At 37.2% G+C, this 20,603-nt stretch overlaps 4 protein-coding genes across 4 annotated transcripts; 1 reads left to right on the plus strand and 3 right to left on the minus strand.

The window, feature by feature from the left end:
* Nucleotides 1–103: 103 nt before the first annotated feature.
* On the plus strand, nt 104–3,695 carry CBG15937 (the record flags this gene model as incomplete). The annotated part of the gene is made up of 11 exons (XM_002643296.1): nt 104–241; nt 359–514; nt 916–1,105; nt 1,154–1,219; nt 1,270–1,464; nt 1,508–1,723; nt 1,771–1,970; nt 2,015–2,154; nt 2,613–3,060; nt 3,314–3,439; nt 3,615–3,695. 11 exons carry the CDS (start codon nt 104–106, stop codon nt 3,693–3,695), a joined length of 1,956 nt encoding a protein of 651 aa, XP_002643342.1.
* A 90-nt stretch (nt 3,696–3,785) lies between these two features.
* CBG15936 lies at nt 3,786–6,983 on the minus strand (the record flags this gene model as incomplete). Its single annotated transcript, XM_002643295.1, has 12 exons — nt 3,786–3,898; nt 4,550–4,687; nt 4,732–4,844; nt 4,902–4,988; nt 5,038–5,149; nt 5,195–5,285; nt 5,334–5,435; nt 6,177–6,260; nt 6,303–6,437; nt 6,497–6,624; nt 6,677–6,773; nt 6,843–6,983. 12 exons carry the CDS (start codon nt 6,981–6,983, stop codon nt 3,786–3,788), a joined length of 1,341 nt encoding a protein of 446 aa, XP_002643341.1.
* Nucleotides 6,984–9,635: 2,652 nt separating this feature from the next.
* Nucleotides 9,636–11,102, minus strand: CBG15935 (the record flags this gene model as incomplete). Its single annotated transcript, XM_045238936.1, has 5 exons — nt 9,636–9,727; nt 9,827–9,965; nt 10,654–10,779; nt 10,829–10,918; nt 11,064–11,102. 5 exons carry the CDS (start codon nt 11,100–11,102, stop codon nt 9,636–9,638), a joined length of 486 nt encoding a protein of 161 aa, XP_045095961.1.
* A 2,787-nt stretch (nt 11,103–13,889) lies between these two features.
* On the minus strand, nt 13,890–20,365 carry CBG15934 (the record flags this gene model as incomplete). Its single annotated transcript, XM_002643293.1, has 8 exons — nt 13,890–14,125; nt 16,300–16,491; nt 18,466–18,517; nt 19,043–19,213; nt 19,257–19,678; nt 19,756–19,954; nt 20,109–20,260; nt 20,335–20,365. The coding sequence occupies 8 exons, from the start codon at nt 20,363–20,365 to the stop codon at nt 13,890–13,892; spliced, it is 1,455 nt and encodes a 484-aa protein (XP_002643339.1).
* Nucleotides 20,366–20,603: the final 238 nt, after the last annotated feature.

The raw sequence follows: 20,603 nt of genomic DNA on the forward strand, positions 1-20,603 counted from the left end.
TTTTCTTTTAAAGGGATTAGATTAACTTCTTATTCCTTCAGTGATCGTTGACCAATGATGTTCCCATTGATTCATTATAAATTCATTTTTTGTTTATTTCAGAATGGATAACGAAACCATAACCCTGTCTGAGCTGGAAGAAGCGGTACAACGATATGAGACCAACCTCGTCAATTTTTCCGCCATAACCATGACCACATTTTCAATAATCGCGCTGTTGGTGAACTTGTATCTGTTGAGTGTGAGTTTGCTATTCCAATAGGTCCGATTTTCTTAGTAGTCTCAGTAAAATAACAAAAAGTTGAACTTGAATTTTTAAAATAAAGTTAGGTTCGGAAACCCCATTGTTATATTTCAGTGTGCTAGGAATCTCCGACGACCTGTTTCGGTGAATTTGAGATTGTGTGTTTTTCTTCTGGCATGTGATGCGCTCTGTTCGGTCTGCTACATCCTAACTTACTTGATCAACATCTTCTTCAGCCATTTTTCAAACTGCACTTCGTTATTGCTAGAGGTAAGGGAGTGAAAAGCAACATTTCAGAGAAACAGAGGGTGTAAAACATACCTAGATTGAAAACATCGCATTCACATAACTTTTTGAAAATTCCGAGAACTTTTTGAAAAATCAACTATTTGCCGATTTTTGAAATACACCTCCTTAATTCCTGTTTTTGTACTGGAAACGTGAAAAAAACAGGTGCCTTTCGGGAATCGGCCAGTAGCTGAAAAATTAGGAATTTCAAAAAATTCTATGAATGCAAAGTTTTCAATCTAGATCTGTTTTGCACTCTCCGAAGTTTGCGAAGTGATCGGACACTGGACAGCCGAGCTCAAGACTTCTGAAAACGGTCAAAACCAACAAAAAAAAAGCGTTTTCATAAATTTTTGGCCGGCACTGTAAATGATATTTTTTAGGTTATCAAAATGTCTACTTTCACCGCTTCTGTTGTCACACTTGCTGCTCTCGCCTTGAACCACTACGTCGGAATCGTCTATCCCCTTCACCGCAACTTTTTCACCCCGAGAAACGTCAGATGGACTGTTATCTTAGCCTATATCATCCCCTTGACTACCTACCTCTTGATCTTCACCATTTTTCCTGGAGGTACGGTATCTGGTGGTCGTCTTGGTTTTTAATTCATTTGGTTTATAGGTCTTCGAGCCCACAAGGCGTTTGCATTTTTCGATAACGAAGGTTGCGCTGGACTTCAAATATACAGTGAGAAAAAAATTATAGGCTCATAAACTAGATATAAAATATTTATTCAGGAAACAATTATTTCCGAGCCACACTTGTTGGCCCTTTCATCTTCTTCATTTTGATGCTCTCCTACCTTTACCTTCACATTCTCATTCATATGCGTAGAATCTCTCGAGACCCATTGTTAGCCAACAACACCACACGTAGAAACAATCGAAAATTGCTGATCACCATACTTTTGTTGGCAGGATCTGCTTGTATAGGTACCTAGAACTTTTATGAGGAGTTCCTTATCGTTTTGTTTAGGCTGGCTACCAACCACAATCAACTTTTTGGTTCCAATGGTTATGAACCTTCAAAAAAGAGCGAGATTGTATCTTGGAATCTTTGCTCAATTTTTACACGTCGCCAAGCTTCTAGCCGATGCCTTTATTTATGCTAGCAGGTTGATTGAGATTAGATACGCCATGTATGTGTCCAATCAAAGTGTCCAACTCTGGATAATGCGTACTTTCCGAATAGGTGATTTTTTATAGGATTTTGAAACCTCAAATAATTGGTATTTTCAGAACTAACAGATGAAAAATCGTCGTCCACAGTTCCTCCACAGTTCCAAAAGTATCTCAGTGAAACCAATGAAAATCGATCCGCGCGGTCTAGACGGGTCAAGAGCGAGTTTCAGAATTCCACCCCAAAACGTGGCGGATCAAAGAGACCAAAGTCGGTGAGCAATGTCTCCAGTGCCTGCAACTCACCAAGCGGATCAAAGGTACTCAAATTGAACAGAGATTTTAATTTAATTATTTTTTCCAGCTCCTTGCCAATCACCAGGCCTTGAAACCTTCCAAGTCAGTGCCGTCAGTAGTGGTGCAAAGCAAAAGTGAAGCTAAAAATAACAATTCAGTGGTTGTCAAATCTGTTCGGCTCTCTGTGGTCTCCAATCCTCAGCAGCAGTATTAATTCATGTCTTCTTCTTCTCATTTTTCCATTTTCTGTCTACAGCCAAAATTTTCCGATACAAGTATTGTATTTTTGAATGAATGAATGAAAAAATTTTATTTTAGTCGCGTAAATTAGTCCACTTGAAAAATTTCCGCCCACACACACACGGACACTGTCTACGTAGTAGATCAAGTTCAAAAGGACGGTCACAAGGAGGAAATACAAGTAACAATGAATAGAAAAAAAACCCCTAAATGTGCCATTGAAGGAGAGGAGACAGCCCAAAACCAGTTGAGGGCAGTCTTCGATCATAATTATAATTTCGCCAAGTTTCATTTCTGAAACCCATCCATTTTATTCTTGTAACCTAACTTATACGACTGCCTTTCAAACATTTTTTATTGGATTTTTTGATGTTTGTTCTTCGACGGCTTCTCTCATGCTTCCTATTCTACTCTTTTGTTCTTAGCCTAGCATCAAAACGAATTTTGATGCCGAAAATTGAAATCAACATGCTCTTAGAAGAGCTCTCCTCATCGGAAGCCAAAGATTTCATGAAGAACAAATCAAACAATCAAACTTCACCGTCAGACGCCGCTATGAATAATTCCACGTCATCTTCTTCAGAAGACACTGATGAATCAACGACAGATCTGATCAGTTCGGTGGTGTCTGTTCCACCGGAGAGCGTCCTTCCCGACTATGACGGCACTGACTCCAATCAACCGGAAACGCCAACGTCACTGCCAAAATCAAGGCCAATGATGTTGTCCGAGTTTGCTAATCATTTGGCCGGTGGAATTCAACCGAAAGTTGAGACAACAACGTTGCCCCTACCAGATTTTCCAACACCTAAACCATCTGTGTTTGCGTCACTTCCAGATGACACATTTCCGAATATGGTGTCAGAAGCAAAGGTGCGTGTGCTTCAGTAATCTAAAGACCCTAAACTCTAAAAAGAAGAACTTGCCAAACGCTAACTTTGAACCCATATATCTCGGTTCCCGTTAAAGATATCAAAATTTTGTCAACAGATAAAATATTGGTGATATTATGTTAAACATTTTATTCATTCACAGACTCTTGTTATCCTCTCATGGAAATTGAGATAATTGAGCTCAAAGTTCGAGTATAGGATGGCCTTCTATTTATGGCATTTTGAAATTTCAGGACTTCATCCGCCGATATTTGTCACCAGAACAATGGCGGAAGCTTCGAATCCTCTTAAAAACTATGAAAGAAGTCGGTGGATCACGACAAGATATACATAGAGCTGCAACAGTGTTCATATCAAAAGTAGGTCAAGGCTTTTTTTGCAAAATGATCCTTTTGATCCTTTTTGCAGGTGATCTCCAAAGCGGAAATGGCAGAAATCACGGAGCGGAAACAGGCGCTTTTCGAAACGTTCAACCGGCGATATTTTCAGTTTCATTGAATCAAATGATCACAGAATAATAAATATTAATCACAGAAAAATGAAATGTACATTTTGGAATGGAACAGAAATAACAAATATTGTGCAAATGGGAACCGTAAAGTGAAAGAAACTTGAATAAAAAGGGAGGAGAATGACTAGAAACTAAGACAAAGTTCAGCTTATGTATCTCGTATAATTTGTTTCCAAAAATTTGTTGGAAAAATGTTATACGGTTTTCTTGGCGGTTGGGTTCTCCAGGCGTTTGAGAAGAATTAGAGGGAAGATTAGGAGCAAGGCGCCCATGATGTAGCAGGAAGTGGCGCCAAGAAGCCAGAAGACTGGAAAATAAACATTTTTAACGATTTTCAAGCTCGCTTAGAAGCTTTCATGCTGTTCTTGATTACTATGTTCTTGGACTACAGTACCTATCAATAAAATATACAAAAACGCGTTTTTCCGTTGATTTTCTGTCATTTTGACCATTTTCAGGAGTCTGGAGCTTGACTATCAAGTTTCTATTCATTTTGAAAACTTTGAAACTCATAAAACACACCTAAATTAAAAGTTTTGCGTTTCCAGAATTTTTCAGATGTTTTACTTTGGAATCTTTGGATGGTGTAAAACAGACTTAGACTGAGAATTTTGCATTAACAGAATTTTTCGAAATTTTCTAGTTTTTCAGTTATTGGCCGATTTTCGAATGACACTTGCTTTTTTCACGTTTTCAGTACAAATATGTAGGGATGTCTTTCAGAAATTGACAAATAGCTGAAAAATTAGGAATTTTCAAAAATTCTAAGAATGCAAAGTTTTCAATCTAGGTCTGTTTTACATCCTCCCAAGTTTTCAATGTGATTGGACACTTGACAGCTGAGGTCTAGACGCCTGAAAATGGTCAAATTGGCCGAAAATCAACTGACCGGTGCTATATTAAGGTGTTCTACGGTTTTTCTACAGTAATCTCATTTAAGAACTTCTCAATTACTCACAAGTAGACGATATAACTGGTCCGAGTGCTCTTGCCAGACATCCCAGACTTCGGAATATTCCAGCAAGTACACCTTTCTCATTCTGCGGATAGATGACGTGCACTAACGAAGTCAGACTGGTAACAACGGTGGCAGATGCTGGAAACAATAGATTCCCTTTTATTTTTCTTCCATTCTCTCACCAATCGCATAGAAAAAGAGTCCGGCATAAAGCACAAGTGGAGTTTGGGCAACAGCCACCAGTAAATATGCCGGGATGATGCAAGCAATTCCAAATTCTGCGACAGCCTTTTGTCTGGAAAATTATATTAGATGCGTATTTCCTGGATTTCGTTTTTGCACCGCAACTCACTTCTCAATAGGGGTCTTCCTGACATATTTTCCCTGAATTGGAAGCATCAAAAGGCCAGTGAATAGGTAGAGTTTCCCTTGTTGCATACTGAAAACTCTTTTTACTAAATGAACAAGGAATTTTATGAAATGCTCACTTATCAAAGTCAAATCTTAAGTGTGTCAGGAAGGGCAAAGTGAATTCAAGACCTGAATACAAGAACAAGAAGAGAAAATAGATCCATCCGATTTTCTGCATTTCTTTCTTCTCTGAAAATCGGCAATTTATATATTATTTGATGTTGAAACACTCACTATCTTGAGGGGCATTCACCGCCGTGAACTGGAACAAATCCTTTGGAGTGATCAGCTCCTTTCGTGTCTTCTTGATGTCATCTAGGCTTTTCTGAAAAAAAATACACAAACTACAATTTTGTGAATAAAGAATACACACCTGTTCTTTGAGATCCAAAGTTTCCGGGAGGAAGAACAAGAAGGCAAATTCGATGACGGTGAGGACAATGGAGAAAATTGCAGGCGCGGCAAATGGGGAGTCCTGGAATTTGATATTGAATTGGTTATTGGTATTTGGACTTTAGGAGAATTAGTTATTCGGATTTTTTAAATGTTTTTCTTCTTGCGTTGGCAAATTATTGTTCCAGACGAATTTCGTTATGTCTTTTTTTTGAATCTCAGTTTTTTCTTCTTCTTTGTTTTAGGTCATTGCTAATCCAGTATACTGTACCGGTCCATAAGACATACAGAAAGGTGTTTTAAGTTCATTTTCGGTCATTTTGACCATTTTCAGGAGTCTCACGGCGGTAAAAGCAGACCCATGGATTTGAATTTAGATTTTTCAGATTTGAACGGCGACAGCGACGGAACCGCTTGCGTCTGAAGAAAATGTGAAGCCTAAATTCAAATCCATGTGCCTGATTTTACCGCCGTGAGTCTGGAGCTCGGCTGTCAGGTTCCCTTTTTGACCGGTCTTTGGACTAAAAAGATGAAAACGGTGTCTTTCAGTAATCGTCGGAGAGACAAGAAACTAGGAATTTTTAAAAGTTATGTCAATGCATATTTTTCAATCTAGGTATGTTTTACACCGTCGAGAAATTTCAAAGTGATCGGAAACTTGACAGCCCAGCTCCACACTCCTGAAAGTGGTCAAAATGGCCGAAAATCGATTGAAAAATGCGTTTTTGATTATCTTATTGACCTGTTACTGTAAATTGCGTCATTACCTTTTCTGAATATAGGTCTCAAGGCTTTTTCGCTATGAAAAGAACCAAGTACTCACCGTTGATGAAGCAATTGTCGAAAAGTATGCCCCAATCATTGGACCTATCAGGAAACCCAAGGAATAGGAAATTCCGATGAGTGCCTGAAACCAATTTTTTTCAAATTAATTTTTTTTTACCCTTACCATTCCTTTTGGATGATCTTCTGGAGTATACACGTCCGACACAATTGCAGTAGCCACATTGATATTTCCTTTGCTCAAACCACCCAAAATCCTTGCAAGTACAAAATAGGCAAAAGTATCTGCCTTGAGCCAGTTCTGAACTTCATTGCTCAGCTATTTTTTTTTCAAATTTCCACTGAATTATTCTGACTCACAACGTAAGAAATAAATGTCACAATACAACACAAACTGATAATTGCTCGCCGCCCATAAATGTCGGATAATGACCCAAGTGTCGGGGAGGAAATGAATTGCAGCGCACTAAATAGGGATCCCAGGAAGCCTTAAAATATCCCAAAAATTAAAAATAATACTTTTCAAAAAAATGCTAATACCTCCAAAGAACACCTTATCATATCGTTCGCTATGTGGCACACCGATGGCTTCTTGGAAGGATTGAAGCCCTTTCACACTGATATCATATAACCAATCCTGAAATTTGAGGATATAAAAGGCTTAAAACAAAAAAATCTCTTTAAAAAATGGGGTAAAAAAACTAACCCTATGACCTTCTTTGGAATAATAATTCAAAATAGTTGGGAATAAAGGCAGAATAGATGTAAATGCCAACATATTGCAGATTAGCGCCGGTATTAGCAGCTTCATGACCGCTTTTCTATCTACCGGTCCTATCGCAGTCATTTTCTGAAGAAATAATACATTTTTAGAGTTTTAGAAAGTCGATGCAAGAAGAAAAAATTCAAAAATCAAGGGAAATATAGAACAAATGACCGGAATACCATCTATAAATTTGTGCACTACTTCCGCCTGAACAAACATGTTTACTTTAACCCCACACAGAAATTGTCAGCGCATTTTGTTGGAAAAAAGTCAAACAATGATGATTAGAACCCAGTGAAAAATAGTTCCTGTGGGAGTTTGTTTGAACTAGAACAATTTTGGATTCAAAAGTTTTTTCAAATTTTAGAAAGAAAAATGTTCTCACAAAAGCTTTAAAATGGAAAATTTGATAGTTTGGAGCACAGAAAAGGGCGCGACTGATAGTATAAGGGAACGTGATGATGCTTAAGATTTATCAGCAAAATTTTTGTGGTCTGGACAATGAACTCGCTCGTTTATCATCAATTGTCGTCGATCATTCAACTTGCAACATCACTTTCTTAGCTTCTAACACATTTTGAATGCATTGAATCAATAGTAAAGAAGAATAGAAGCTGTTGGTGCGTGAAGACGATCACAGCCCAAGGAAGAATCGGACCGGTCCGAACGGACTTGCCGCTGGTGCGACACAAAAGACGGTGGGGGGCGCAAGGAATTGAAGTGCGCGGATTTCGGGGAGACACAAAGAAAATTATCGGCGACATAGGCTTAAGAAATGAGAGGAATGAGGCGAATGATGGCTGCCCTCAACTGTCTCCGTCTTTCTTGGATCATGGAAATTGCAGGGAATGGATTTGTGGTGGAGGAGAGATGTTTATTGTGTTTGGATGCATTGGATGTGTATCCATGATAAAAAAAAATCTAGAGAAAAATTGTGAAGGCTACAAAGTGGGTCAAATCTCTGAAGAAATTTCACTAGACACTGTCTAGGTTGAGCTCAATTATCTCGGTTCCTTTAAAAGATATCAAAAATATGCCAATTGATCAAATGTTTACGATATTATGATAAACACTTTATCAGTTAACAACTTTTTCATATCTTTATCAGGAATCAAGGTAAATAGGCTCAAAGTTTTAGATTATAACAGGTTTCAAGGGTATTAGAAAAATTGATTAATTGATAGAACAATTCTAAAACTATTAAGAAAATGCTTTTAAATTTTTTGAAAATAAAAAATTAGTGTAAATTTAACGAAATTCCACCGAAAAAATGTCATATGACCGCAAAATATTGACACAGGAAAAAAGCGATTGTTTGTTTGTTTGCTCTTAACGATGAGGTTGTTGACTGGGGTTGGGTGGTACAGGAAAATATTTTCAATTGTGGTTTTTTTCAAAAAAAAAATTTGTTATAGAATTTGCTTAGCTGTATGAACAAACTGGAGAGAGGGTCATTACAAAGAACTCCTTATTCTCAGCAATTTACAGATTCCCTATATTTGAAAAGGTATCGAACCAGTGAGTAGATCAAATTGCGCCGAAAGCGCACGAGCTAGCTGGTTTCGAATAAAAATGAATTGGCATCATTATTGAAAAAAAATCTAATTGAGACTAGTGGTTCAGGAGAATTTCGAAATTGAAATTTTTCTAAAAAATATTTCAAAAAGATTAATTAGCTATATAAAGAAACAAGTCAATTTGAACAGTTATTTTCCATCAATTTTCCTGGATTTTTCAAATTTTTTGGGAGTTTTTACAATTTTAGACTAATTTGAAAAAGGTATATTTTTACTGGAAAATTGCAAAAATGAGCGGAACAGCCAAGATAACATAACTGAACGGGGTAAATTTAAGGGGAAATGTTTGAAAAAATCGATGACACGTCTTCCTGAATGGTCGTAAACGACAAAAAAACCCCGACATAGCCTCATACTAACTAATGATGAGACTCGATAAGACAAAAATGACCCTGACACTCTGCATCGGGCCCATATTGTCTGTGTTATACACCACTACCACCCTTGAACACCCACATAATATCCTTAATCGTCTTAGCCGGAATTTCTCACTACTTTTGAATATTCAATTTCACTTTATTTAAATATAAAACCTCGTAATAGACTTTGAAAAGTTGCAAAAAGAGAAAAATCATGGGAAACAAAAAAATACTGTGTCAGAATTGTATTTTATTATTATTGATATTATTAATAATAAAACGAAACACCGAACAAGAGAGCAGTGACGATGCTGAGAAATGCAATAAATGATGGGAGGGCGGCAGCGGATGCTTTCGTTTTCACCGCCAACGCTTCAGAATTCGTCTCTATTATCTCTGAAACGCACGGAATTTCAATTAGAATTCGGAAAAAAGGGAGAGGAGCATTCGGTTACCATGAAGCAATAACAAAAATAAAACAAAGGATTGAACTAAGGAATAGTGAGAAAAAAATAGAAGAGGAAGAAGAGAAGAAGAGGTAGAAGTGCGAGTTTTGTATTCTGAAGACCTTCTAGTTGATTTGCTGGTTGTTGTAGAATTCTATCTATTTCACTCTTCGTCTGAAACCAAACCAAAAATCGAAAACGCTTCATTTTACAGACAAGGGGGATGGCAAAGGGGATGGGATGCAACAAAGTGATGGAAAATAGGGGAAAAACAAGGACAACATGATAACCGTGATGCTCATGAGGAATTTTTCAAGTGGAAGGAACAGATAAAAAGGAATGGTCCATGCTTTATATACGTGATATTGGACGATGAGAGAGATTGACACATGCACAAACCAACTCACGCACCGTTGTCAGGTACAGGTACTCGGTTAGTGAACCTGGAATCAGGGGAATTATAGAGGAAACAGTGAGTGTGGGTGGACAGTTACGGACATCTTGGGGTGATTCTGAAATAAGTGAAAAAAGAGAACACTTACAAAGCGTGAGCCTTCTCCAGCATTGGTCGAAGCTCTCCTTTCTCCTCGATAGCCTTTGTTTCGTCATGTCCACCCACAAACTTTCCACTGATGAAGAGTTGAGGAACGGTGTTCTACCGGAGTATTTTTTGAGGATCTCCTGAAATGAAATGTTTCGTTTTGAGTGTTCAATGAACTATGGAATCTAACTTTCAAACTACCTAGGAACTCTCTAAATAAACATTGGTTATCAACATAGGTATTTCCTAGGAGCTAACACAAACTGTCCACTTTGAGCTCCATTATCTCGTTTCTCGTGAAACATATCAACATATAATAAACTGATGAATTGTTTATCGTAATATCACCACTATTTTATCAGTTGACAAATTTTTGATATCTCTAACAGAAATCGAGGTAATTCAGATCCAAGTTGATGGTGTGGATGGGCTTCTATTAGAGGAAACACGATAAATAGGAAAGTATGTCTCCAATTTCCAGTTGGATAATGTTAGAATTTCATTTATGGACCTTTGATATCTTATATTCCTTTCTCATATTCTGATTATTTTGCTACGTCGTATAGTTATTGAAATTCATCAGGAACAGTTTACCGTTTTGCCTCTAATAGAACCACACGCTATACGTGAACTTTGAACTCAATTATCTCGGATCCTATGAAACATATGAGAAATCTGTTGACTAATAAAATGTTGATCATAATATAACCAATATTTTATCAGTTGACCAATTTTTGATATCTTCCACAGGAATCGAGATGATTAAGCTCAAAGTAGGCGTGGGCTTCTATTAGGGAAAATACGGTAATCTAGAGAATCATGACTCACCTGCATCTCCTCTGTCTGATTTGATCTATCTAATTCCACAATTTTCATATCATCAATCTCATAATTGGCAAGGATCACCTTCAGCCGCTTGCTCCATGGACAATAAGTCTTACTGTATACCATGACCTAAAATCCCCAAAATGTTAATATTCTTCCATTAGTTCCTCTAACATACTTTGTGTGTGATGATGTCATTAACAATTTTATCCTCCAAATCTTTAAGTGTTTTATCTTCTTTGGTTTTCGACAGTTCTCCGGAGACAATCTGCAAAACAGGAGTAGTTATCTCCGGATGTTGCTATTACATCACAACACACTTGACCGAGATCTAGACCAGTTGGCGCCCTATCCCTATCAGTGATTCATTGATCAACCTAGTTTTTAGACGGTTTTTGATGACCATGACTTACCGCTACGAAAGCCAGAGTGATTGTGAGTATCCTGAGCATATTGGACAAAGTTCTGAAATAATTTGTAGTAAATTGAAAATTGATAAGACTAGAAAACTAGAGAAAATTCCAAAAAAAAAAAGTGGCAACATGATATATAAAAAAAAGGCGGCAAATCACTCAAGTTTGACCAATCGTAGAAATAACGCAAGGTCAGTCAAGATAGATACAATCAAGCAATGAGAATAGTACAATCTCTCATATGACATGGACCCTTTACCCAAGTTCCTCTTTTTATGGCTACCCCAATGGGCGGAGTCGAGGTTGATTTCAGGGGCTGGGCAATAACAAAGAATAGGGGAGTGCAGTAAACTAAGGAAAATCGAACAAGGAACGAAGAAAAAAGGGAGTATCTTGATTACACTGATTACGATTACATAAACAAGAAATCATGATTTTTTTTCTCGGGATCCTTGTTTCGCCGAAGAACGCCTTCAGGTCTGGTCAACCAAGGACGCCGCATTCCATACTACTAAAATAAACGCTCACGTATTGTGACAACACTGATTAAAAGAGATAATTGTGATAAGAGAAAAAAAAACCTAATTTGATAGGAGGATTTTGGTTCCGCGCTTTTCTTAAAATGAACAAAAATGAACATAGTACAACAGTTCAACACACAAATCTGGTTGTTTTTGGAGCTTTAAAAAACAAAAACAACAAAAAACACTAATCGGTGCAAATTGAATCTAGTTTCAGCCTCACAAAAAAACATTTTTTCCGACTACACCAACAATTTCCATAATTTTTCATATCTACAAAACGTTTTGTGTTGTTTCCATTGTTCGCAAATTTCAGCGATGCTGATAATACGTTTACGTTGGCAAACAATAGTACTGAAACAATGATGAAGAGAGAGAGAGAGAGGACACTAAGGACAAGGGGGGAAGAGGAAGAAGAAGGAAAATGAGAACATTTGGGCGAAAAAAAAACATTTGCTTTTATTAGACATGATAATGTTTCTAAGGGAAAAGGATGGAGACAACGGCCTGTCCGAAGTATTATGGATGCAGATTTGTTGTAAGCTAGTTGTTTTTTGTTAGTTTATTTGGAGACAATTTTGCTAAAATTTCACGGAAGATAATTTTAGCTGAAGTTCCGTTTAAAAGAAGTTTGCTGAAATTTGCGCTGAAAATTCCACTAGAAATGAATTTTGCTGAAATTCCTCTCAAAACGAATATTGCTGAAAAAGAGCCGAAATTTATGATAAAAGCGAATTTTGCTGAAAATTCCACTAAAATGAATTTCGCTGAAAATTCCACTAGAAATGAATTTTCTGAAATTTCACAACAAACGAATATTGCTGAAAAGTTGCTGAAAATTCCGATTCAAGCAAATTTTGCTGAAATTCCATTGAAAACAAATCTTGCTGAAATAAAAAACAAGAATTTTGCTGAATTTCTGTAAAAATTGATTTTTCTAAGTGTCCGCTAAAATTGAACTTTTCAAAATTTTATTAAAAATGAAGGTTGCTGAAAGTTTGCAAATAATACGTTTTGCTAACATTCAACTAAAAGTGAGTTTTTCTGAAAATCCGTTTGAAATGAATTTTGCTAAGATTCCACTGAAAAATGATTTTTTTAAAAAATGATTCTAAAAATGAATTTCGCTAAAATTCCGCTAAAAATGAATCTGCTCTAGAATTCCGTTAAAATGAAAGTTGCTAAAATTCCGCTAAAAATTAGTTTTGCAGAATTTCTACAGAAGACGAATTCTTTCTAAATTCATCTAAAAATGAGTTTTTCTAAAATTCCGTTAAAATGCATTTGCCAAAATTCCGCGAAAATTTTTTTTTTTTAATTTGGCTGAAAAGAATTTTGCTGGATTTCCGCAGAAAATTGATTTTTTTTAATTCCGCTAAAAATGAATTTTTCTAAAATTCCGCTGAAAATAAACATTGCTAAAGTTCCGCGAAAAATTCATTTTTCTGAATTTTGTTTAAAATGAATTTTGTTAAATTCAATGAAAATTTTTAATGATTCCGATAAAAATTAAAACTAAAAAACTTAAAAATCATCAAAATCATTTTTTTGCGATTCAATGTTTTCTCAATTCTTATATTTAACTATTATTGCTTCAAAATAAATAAACAGTAAGTGGACTTCTGAAAACAAAAAATACCAAAATTCGTTGATTTCAAAATTGTAAGGGTTTTTAATTTTTTCTGAGTATTACGTTTTTCGTTTATTATTCAGTCTATTTTTTTTCAAAGCTGATAGACACTGTTAAATCTCAGTAATCTCAATTTCATCAAAATAATAACAAACCTTGATTTGTGATCATAATGAACACACATATCATATGGTTTCAAAATAACTGTCTCATCCAGTCATACGACGTGTTTTTTTCTTGGCATTTTCCCAATTATCTTCACTTATTTTTTTTTCTCTTCACTATTTCAATTCTCAGCTGATCTCATCAGTTCGCATTCCGAAACTTGACAGTTGATTTCTGAACATTTTCTAGGAGGTGGGGACAGGAGAAATAGAAACATCTAAACTTTTCATATGAAACAAAATGATGGACGACAATGATAAGGAAATATGTAGGTAGTGTACTATAGAAGGGAATAAGGAAAAAGAGAGAAGAAGGAGAAAAGTTTTGGTACATATATAGTGGAAGTTTCATTAAAAAAAGGGAGCAAAGAGTATGTATGTGTACATACGTTAGTTTTGGAAACTTTATTTTGTCTTGGACCAAAAAAAAAACTAGAATATGACTGAATGTACTAGACAAGTGAGAGAGAAAAGGAGATCAAAATTAGTGAAGGAAGAACAAATTAATTGATCATACAGTCACCGCGCCACACGAACAGTCGTTGGTCAGTTTTTTCGAGTCGTATAGTTTTGGGAAATCGGGATCGTAGATTTTCGGCGGTTCGTTTTTATCGAACTTGGTGATGATGAAAACGGATCTGATGGTTCTGCACAGGGTCATACGAACGTTGTAGTAGTCCACGCTAGTTGGGAAGTAGAGAACGGTGAACCAGTTGGTGTCATCATCTAGTTTCATTAGGAGGGTGTCTGTAAAATAAGGAATGGTGTTGGATTAATAGAAATTTTGGGAAAAGTAGAGTTCTGAGTTTTTGAAAATTTCTAATCTCATCTTGAGAATGCCTTATTTCAATCAAGACATGATTTTGTACAGAAATCCTGTAATAAATCCTAATAAATACACTATCCGATTAAATGCATAAGATATACACAAAAACGTATTTTTCGGTTCATTTTTCGTCATTTTGACCATTTTCAGGAGTCTGGAGCTTGTCTGTCAAATGTCCGATCACTAACAAAATTTTGGAGGGTGTAAAATAGACCTGAATTGGAAATTTTGCATTCGCCGAAACTTTTCTAAATTCCTAGTTTTGCAGCTATTCGCCCATTTCAGGGATACACCCATTTTTGGCCCGTATTTGCATTGAACGTGAAAAAAAAACTGGTTTATTCCAGATATTGGAGATAGCTGAAAAATTAGGAATTTTGCAAACTTCTGTAAGTGCACAGTTTTTTATCTAAGTATGTTTGACAATCTCCTGAAGTGAGCTTGACAACCGAGCTTTAGACTCCTGAAAATGATCAAAATCCACTGAAAAACGGGGTTTTGAATTGTCCGGTACTGTAGTTCAGTTGTGAGTTTTCGATTTACACCGGACCCCAAAAACTTAACCTAATGCCTTAGTAAAAGCCGCGTTCAAAGTTAATTTCCAGGAGAAATTTCCTGGAAAAAACCTGTCCAAAGCTGTCATTGTTTGCCAGATTTCCAGTAACACTAAACTACTGTAGCACTCGTTTTGACTGTGTTTTTCTGTTGATTCATGTCGATTTACGGCGGGTACTGAAGCGGAGGCCTCTGGAAAACAATGATAGTTTTGGACAGCGTTTTTCCAGTTAGTTTCTCCTGGAAATCAACTTTGAACGCGGCATAAACCAATTTCCAGATTCCGTACCCTTTTCCAATTTCATCATAAATGTGAAAATGCCCCTATGCGGATTTCCGACCCAAACACTCGGCGGCTCCAAAACGTGCTGTGTTGTCAAAATGCTTCCGTTATCAGTTTTCTTCGTCTTCGCTGGCTGTATTATCAATTTAAAGTCGCCCTCTTTCTTATTTTTGCCATAGATCGTCACCTGAGAAAATGTATATTGACTAGTAATGCATTTTTGTGTACCTCAAAAATGACCGTTTCCAGTTTCCTGATCAGTCGGCAAAAGTGAATGTCGTGGGTCATTTCCGAGGCGAAAATTCGCTCTAATCCGGTTTGTTGCTTGTTGAACTGAACGACTTGGTTGTCACTCCCATTATAAACTAAGTGAAGATCTGAAATCAAAACTAAAAGTGTATTAATTACTCCAAAGTAAACGTGAAAAGTGAAAAGGAAAAACCGACCTTGTTTGTCCTGCATCAAGCGATGGCAAGCGTAAAGGGTATTGATAGTGATGATAATTGGACTGAGTGATTGGCCGTTTCAAGAAACTTTTTTTTGTCTCATTTCTAAAAAAAAGGGCAATAGAAAACAGTGTACACAGTGTAACTTGAATCGATCCGTAGAACACGCGATGGGGTTGGTTGGGAACACAGATAGCGGTTGATAAGTAGAAAGTGTGTGTTGGAAATTTGGAGAAGGAAAAAATATCACAACAGGAGATAGGGCATCAGAAATGTGGACTTAAAATTTTTCAGGGCGGCTATCAGTTGAAGCATCGGGTGGAATTCTTTCATCCAGACATTCCGAAAAACTATTTTATATTAACGCACAGAAAAAATGACAAGTTTCTATAAATCGAAAAATAATATACAGTTCCGACAAAACTAAATTGACATTTATATTGACAAGGTACAAAATCGCTATGGACACTTTTTGAAAAAATTATGGCAAGTTGAACTTTGAGAATTGAACATATGAGAATACTTACATTAAACCACAGAAAAAGCCAGAAATTTATATTTTCAAATTATCATGACTTGAGATTTTTTCTCATATAGCAATGGACCTTCCTTTTCCGAACCATTCCTAGTTTTTGGATCACGGAGGCAGACGCTTTTGACATTTTCACAGAAGAAAATGTCAATGATGATAAAGTCCTCGCCTGGTGGAATATGGAAGAACGTGAAGAACTCGCCGTCGTCGGGAAGACGAAGCTGGATGGAATCGGAAAATCAGAAAATGTCTCCTTTAAACTAATTAATTTCAATTTACCATCCTTGTATCTCAAACCGAATCTGAGCTTTCTTGTTTCGTCATCACTAGCAAGATTGCTAATCCATGCATGTGCTGGATCGATGACAAATGGGTTTTTCTTGATGATATTTTTGGCTTTGTAGAAGCGAAGAGCATCTGGTGTGACGGAGAGAAGGATCTGGCCTTCGACTTTTGGTCGTGGAACACAACCTGGAAATTTGAATTGAGAATTATATAGTTGCAGCTTTTGAGTATTTCGGGCAAGTTGGCACATTATACCCGCTCTCTAAACTCAATCACAGTACCGGTTAATAAGATATACAACAACATATTTTTCAGTTGATTTTTGGCCATTTTGACCATCATTTTGACCATTTTCAGGAGTCTAGAAAATCTACTCCTTTTTGTCCCGTTTTTGTATGGGAAACGTGAGATGAAAAGGTGTCTTCCATAAATCTATAATCAGCCGAACAAACTTGACATCAGAGCTCCAGACTCCTGAAAATGGTCAGACAGGTACTGTTGCAGCTTCTGCAGTTTGGAAACGATTCCTACAACTACCGTAAACTCTACCTTAAATGTTCGTGAGAGCTCACTCTTGGTTACCATGAAGGCTTTAATGGAATGACACCTGACGCCTGCATTTTGAGTTCAATTATCTCAATAGCTGAGCAAGATATAAACATTTGCTATCTATAAAAGTGTTGATGATACTTAGAAAATAAATTTATCAGCTGACAAATTATTGATATTTTCATAGATATTGAGATGATTAAGCCCAGAGGGCAATCTCGTGAGAGCCTTATCACCGAATGCGCAGGTATTGTGCATATAAAGGCTGTAGACAAGCACTGACTAACTCCGTTCTCTCGATTTGTTGAAAAAAGTGACAATCAGATGACAAATTCTTCATTAATACCATTAATATCTAGCGAGAACCTTGTTTGACCAACAAAAACCACCCAAATTACTAACAAAACGGTTAAACATTGGCAACTGAGAGCTTCAGGAATTCAAGATGGGAAGAGTTCACTATACAGCCTATTCAATTTTCGGATCAATCAACTAACCTTAATCTCCACATCATCACCCTGGAGCATCGGTCGAGTAAAACGAATGTGACAGAAAACTGAAGTCTTCAACTTCCTATGAAAATCAGTCGCTTCCAATCCCTGTCGACTGATAGTTTTTGGCATCAAGCATTGGAAGAGAATAGTTTCATTAGCTTCTTCTGAAAATTTCAAATACCGAAGATCCAAAACAACCGATTTCTTACCATCCTCGGGTTCCATCTTTTCGATCAATACAATGAAAAAATGTGATCACAAGAAAACGAATCGCGAGAAACAATGCAGAGTGATAAAATGTGAATAAATTCGGGACGAAAAAAAGAAGTAGCACTAAGAAAGCGATGGGAGAGGTAAGAACAGAACGGTGTCTCGTATTTTTTGAGAAAAAAACAAAAAAAAATGAATAGGAATAATTGAATGTGTAATACACGGAATCTAGTGTTTTCAGTTATTCCCAACACTCGATGTGTTGCCCCTGGAGATTCGGAATTAAAGTTTTTAGCTTTCAATTATGTTTCTTACACATAACACTCAGAAATTTTCATTACTTCTGACAGAATTTATTGGAAAAATGTATAATACACTAATCAGAACATAGAGCTCTGTAATAAAAGACACTTTAGCACATAGCACGAGCAAAAAAGGCGACTACGCAATTCAGATACACATAAAAAAAGGACATAGTGGGATTTTGGGGGGATTTTGAGGACCGGTGTATGGATGTGGGGGGGGGGGGGGGACTTTTTCTCGAATCAGTAAAGGATACGACGTTGAAAATAATTGTTCTCCTACATATGTTCGAGATGGGTTCCTAGATTCAACGTAGGATTATGTATCTAAAGCACACAGAAATTGATTGGGAAATTTTCAAGCTAAAATATGAGATGAAACGAGAAAACGGGGGAAGGCAAAGTACAAACAGGACCGTTGGGCAAGGTGCTAAACTCTGAAAACTAGTTGAAAGTCATATTGGATGAGAAGAAAACAAAAATGGTATTGTGCATGAATCGTTTTTAGGATTTGTAAGTTTTAATCACGTCTGCCACAGCAGCCCGACAAATTGGACACGTTCCTTTGGTGACCAGAAGACGGCGACCGCAATCATAGCACATACACATGTGGCCACAGGTGTAGAGAACCGAGTTAACTGGAGCATCCATGCAGATCTAAAAAAATATCAATTAAAATGAGAACTGTGTTCTTCGTGTTTGTATTAGAAGCCCACCCAGCCCGTAAACTTCAAGCTCAATTATCTCAATTCGTATAAGAGATACTAAAATTTTATCAACTGATAAATTATTTATCATAATATCACCAATATTTTATCAGTTGACAAAACTTTGACAATTTTTACAAAAATCGAGATAATTGAGCTCAAAGCTGACGGTTTTGGTGGGCTTCTATTAGAAGGAATACGGTGTAAAAACATCATTGAGAATGGGTCATACTTGAAAACAGCCAGCCTATGGTGGCCCTGCGACAGTTTCTTTTAGGATCAATGCTTTCGGACCAACTTATGTAGAAACCATAGAACTTGACAGTACTACGCTTTGGATCGCCAACTATTGAGCTTGTAGCTTTGTTCAGAAACAAAATAAATTTTCAGAATAGTATCATTCAATTTTTTTCTCATATACCAATGCTTTAGGGCCATGAAATTTATACCAAAAAAATTCCAATTTAAAACTCACAGTGCATTCATCTCCTTCTCCCGGCTCTCCACTTCCTTCTCTATCATTTCCAGCCGCTGTTGCTAGATTTGTGAACGACGACGGCAGTGGTGGTGGACTAAACGATGGCATGGCTGATGTTGTTGGTCGATTAGGCAGGCGAGACGTTGATGACGAAGCTGTGAGATTTGTCTGAAACAAACTCGATTTTTTTGGCAGATGAACTAAATCTAACGCTGGCCCTTGGCACAATTGGTGGTGGCGTTCTTGGTACGGTATCAAGGAATAGGAGGTCGTCGATGACAGGAGCTGGAACCATTACTGGTGGCTCTGAAGATTCGCGAACATTAACTCTCAATGGACTATGTTGTGCTGGTGGTGGTCGAGCTGGAAGTGCTGGTGGGGCAAATAGCGATGACGACGAGATATCCATCATTCTAGCGGGACGAGTTGGAATTGAAAGGGGTTGTTCATTTCTTGAAGTTCCTTCTCTGCTTCTAGCCATTGGAGAATGGGATCTGGCTACAGGGATGCATCCCATAAGCTTGATGGAGAGAGTAGATCCGTAGACGTCAAAGTACATGTAGAGCTTGAGGGAGTTGTCAACGTGAAGAACAGTGCGAGGTCCATTGGAATCCATTTCGAACTTCACTTCTCCTGAAAATAACATTTTTTATAAGAGTAATATTCTTATTGATTCGCAGATTTTAGTTTTTTCTTTTCAAAATTCTTACCCGAATCAGTAATCCAGAAGGAGAGAATACTGTTGGGTTTCGGTTGGAGAGCAATATCTTTGATTCCAACCCAATATTCCGGCATTTCTACCAAATCTGACGAATCCTCTGGGAGACTGGAAACCTGAACGGTGGCTGGATCACAACATGTTACTCCAAAAGCCAGTCCTCCTTCGTACAAACGTTGGACTTGATTGACCTGAATTCAAATTTTTTGGAATTTGATCTTTAGATTTTTTTTTTCAGTTTTTGTTCTTCAGGGTTCATGGAACCCCATGAACTTCACAACATGTGCACAAAAGTTAGAAGATCATCTAGAGCCTGGTTGAGTCAGCTGTGCCCCGACTGCTCACCTGAATCATCACTTTCTCGTTATTTGTGATGGGTCTCTCTGTGAAAACGTATCCTTGTGAGTATTCCGCCTGATCGCGTGTAGCAATATTGCGGAATGGGTTCAACGTGATGTGGCAACCTTTGATGTGATGGAAGCGCAGTGGAGTGACCCCTGAGAAAAAAATCACATGTTGGGAAAGCAAGAGAACAATTGAGACTAATGAATACTTTTCAATATTTTCCTACCCATTCTAGTGTCCTTAGGCTTCGATGGCATCAAAGTAGCACAGGACAACACCGAACGTAGCATTTTAGAAATTATACATATAAGAAATAAGAATAAAACTGTGAATCATGGAATTCTCAAGCGCCACTTGAAAGAACACCCCCCCCCCCCCCCCTTCCTACCCATCATGCAGATTAAGTTTTTTTCCTCATGTTGACCTACCTGAGTCATTTGTACGTGATGCTGACAAAGTGGATTCAAGGGGTGGAGGGTTGACCGTTGTGATTCT

The sequence above is a fragment of the Caenorhabditis briggsae genome (assembly GCF_000004555.2).
Source record: "Caenorhabditis briggsae complete genome, chrX, whole genome shotgun sequence".
Lineage (NCBI taxonomy): Eukaryota > Metazoa > Nematoda > Chromadorea > Rhabditida > Rhabditidae > Caenorhabditis > Caenorhabditis briggsae.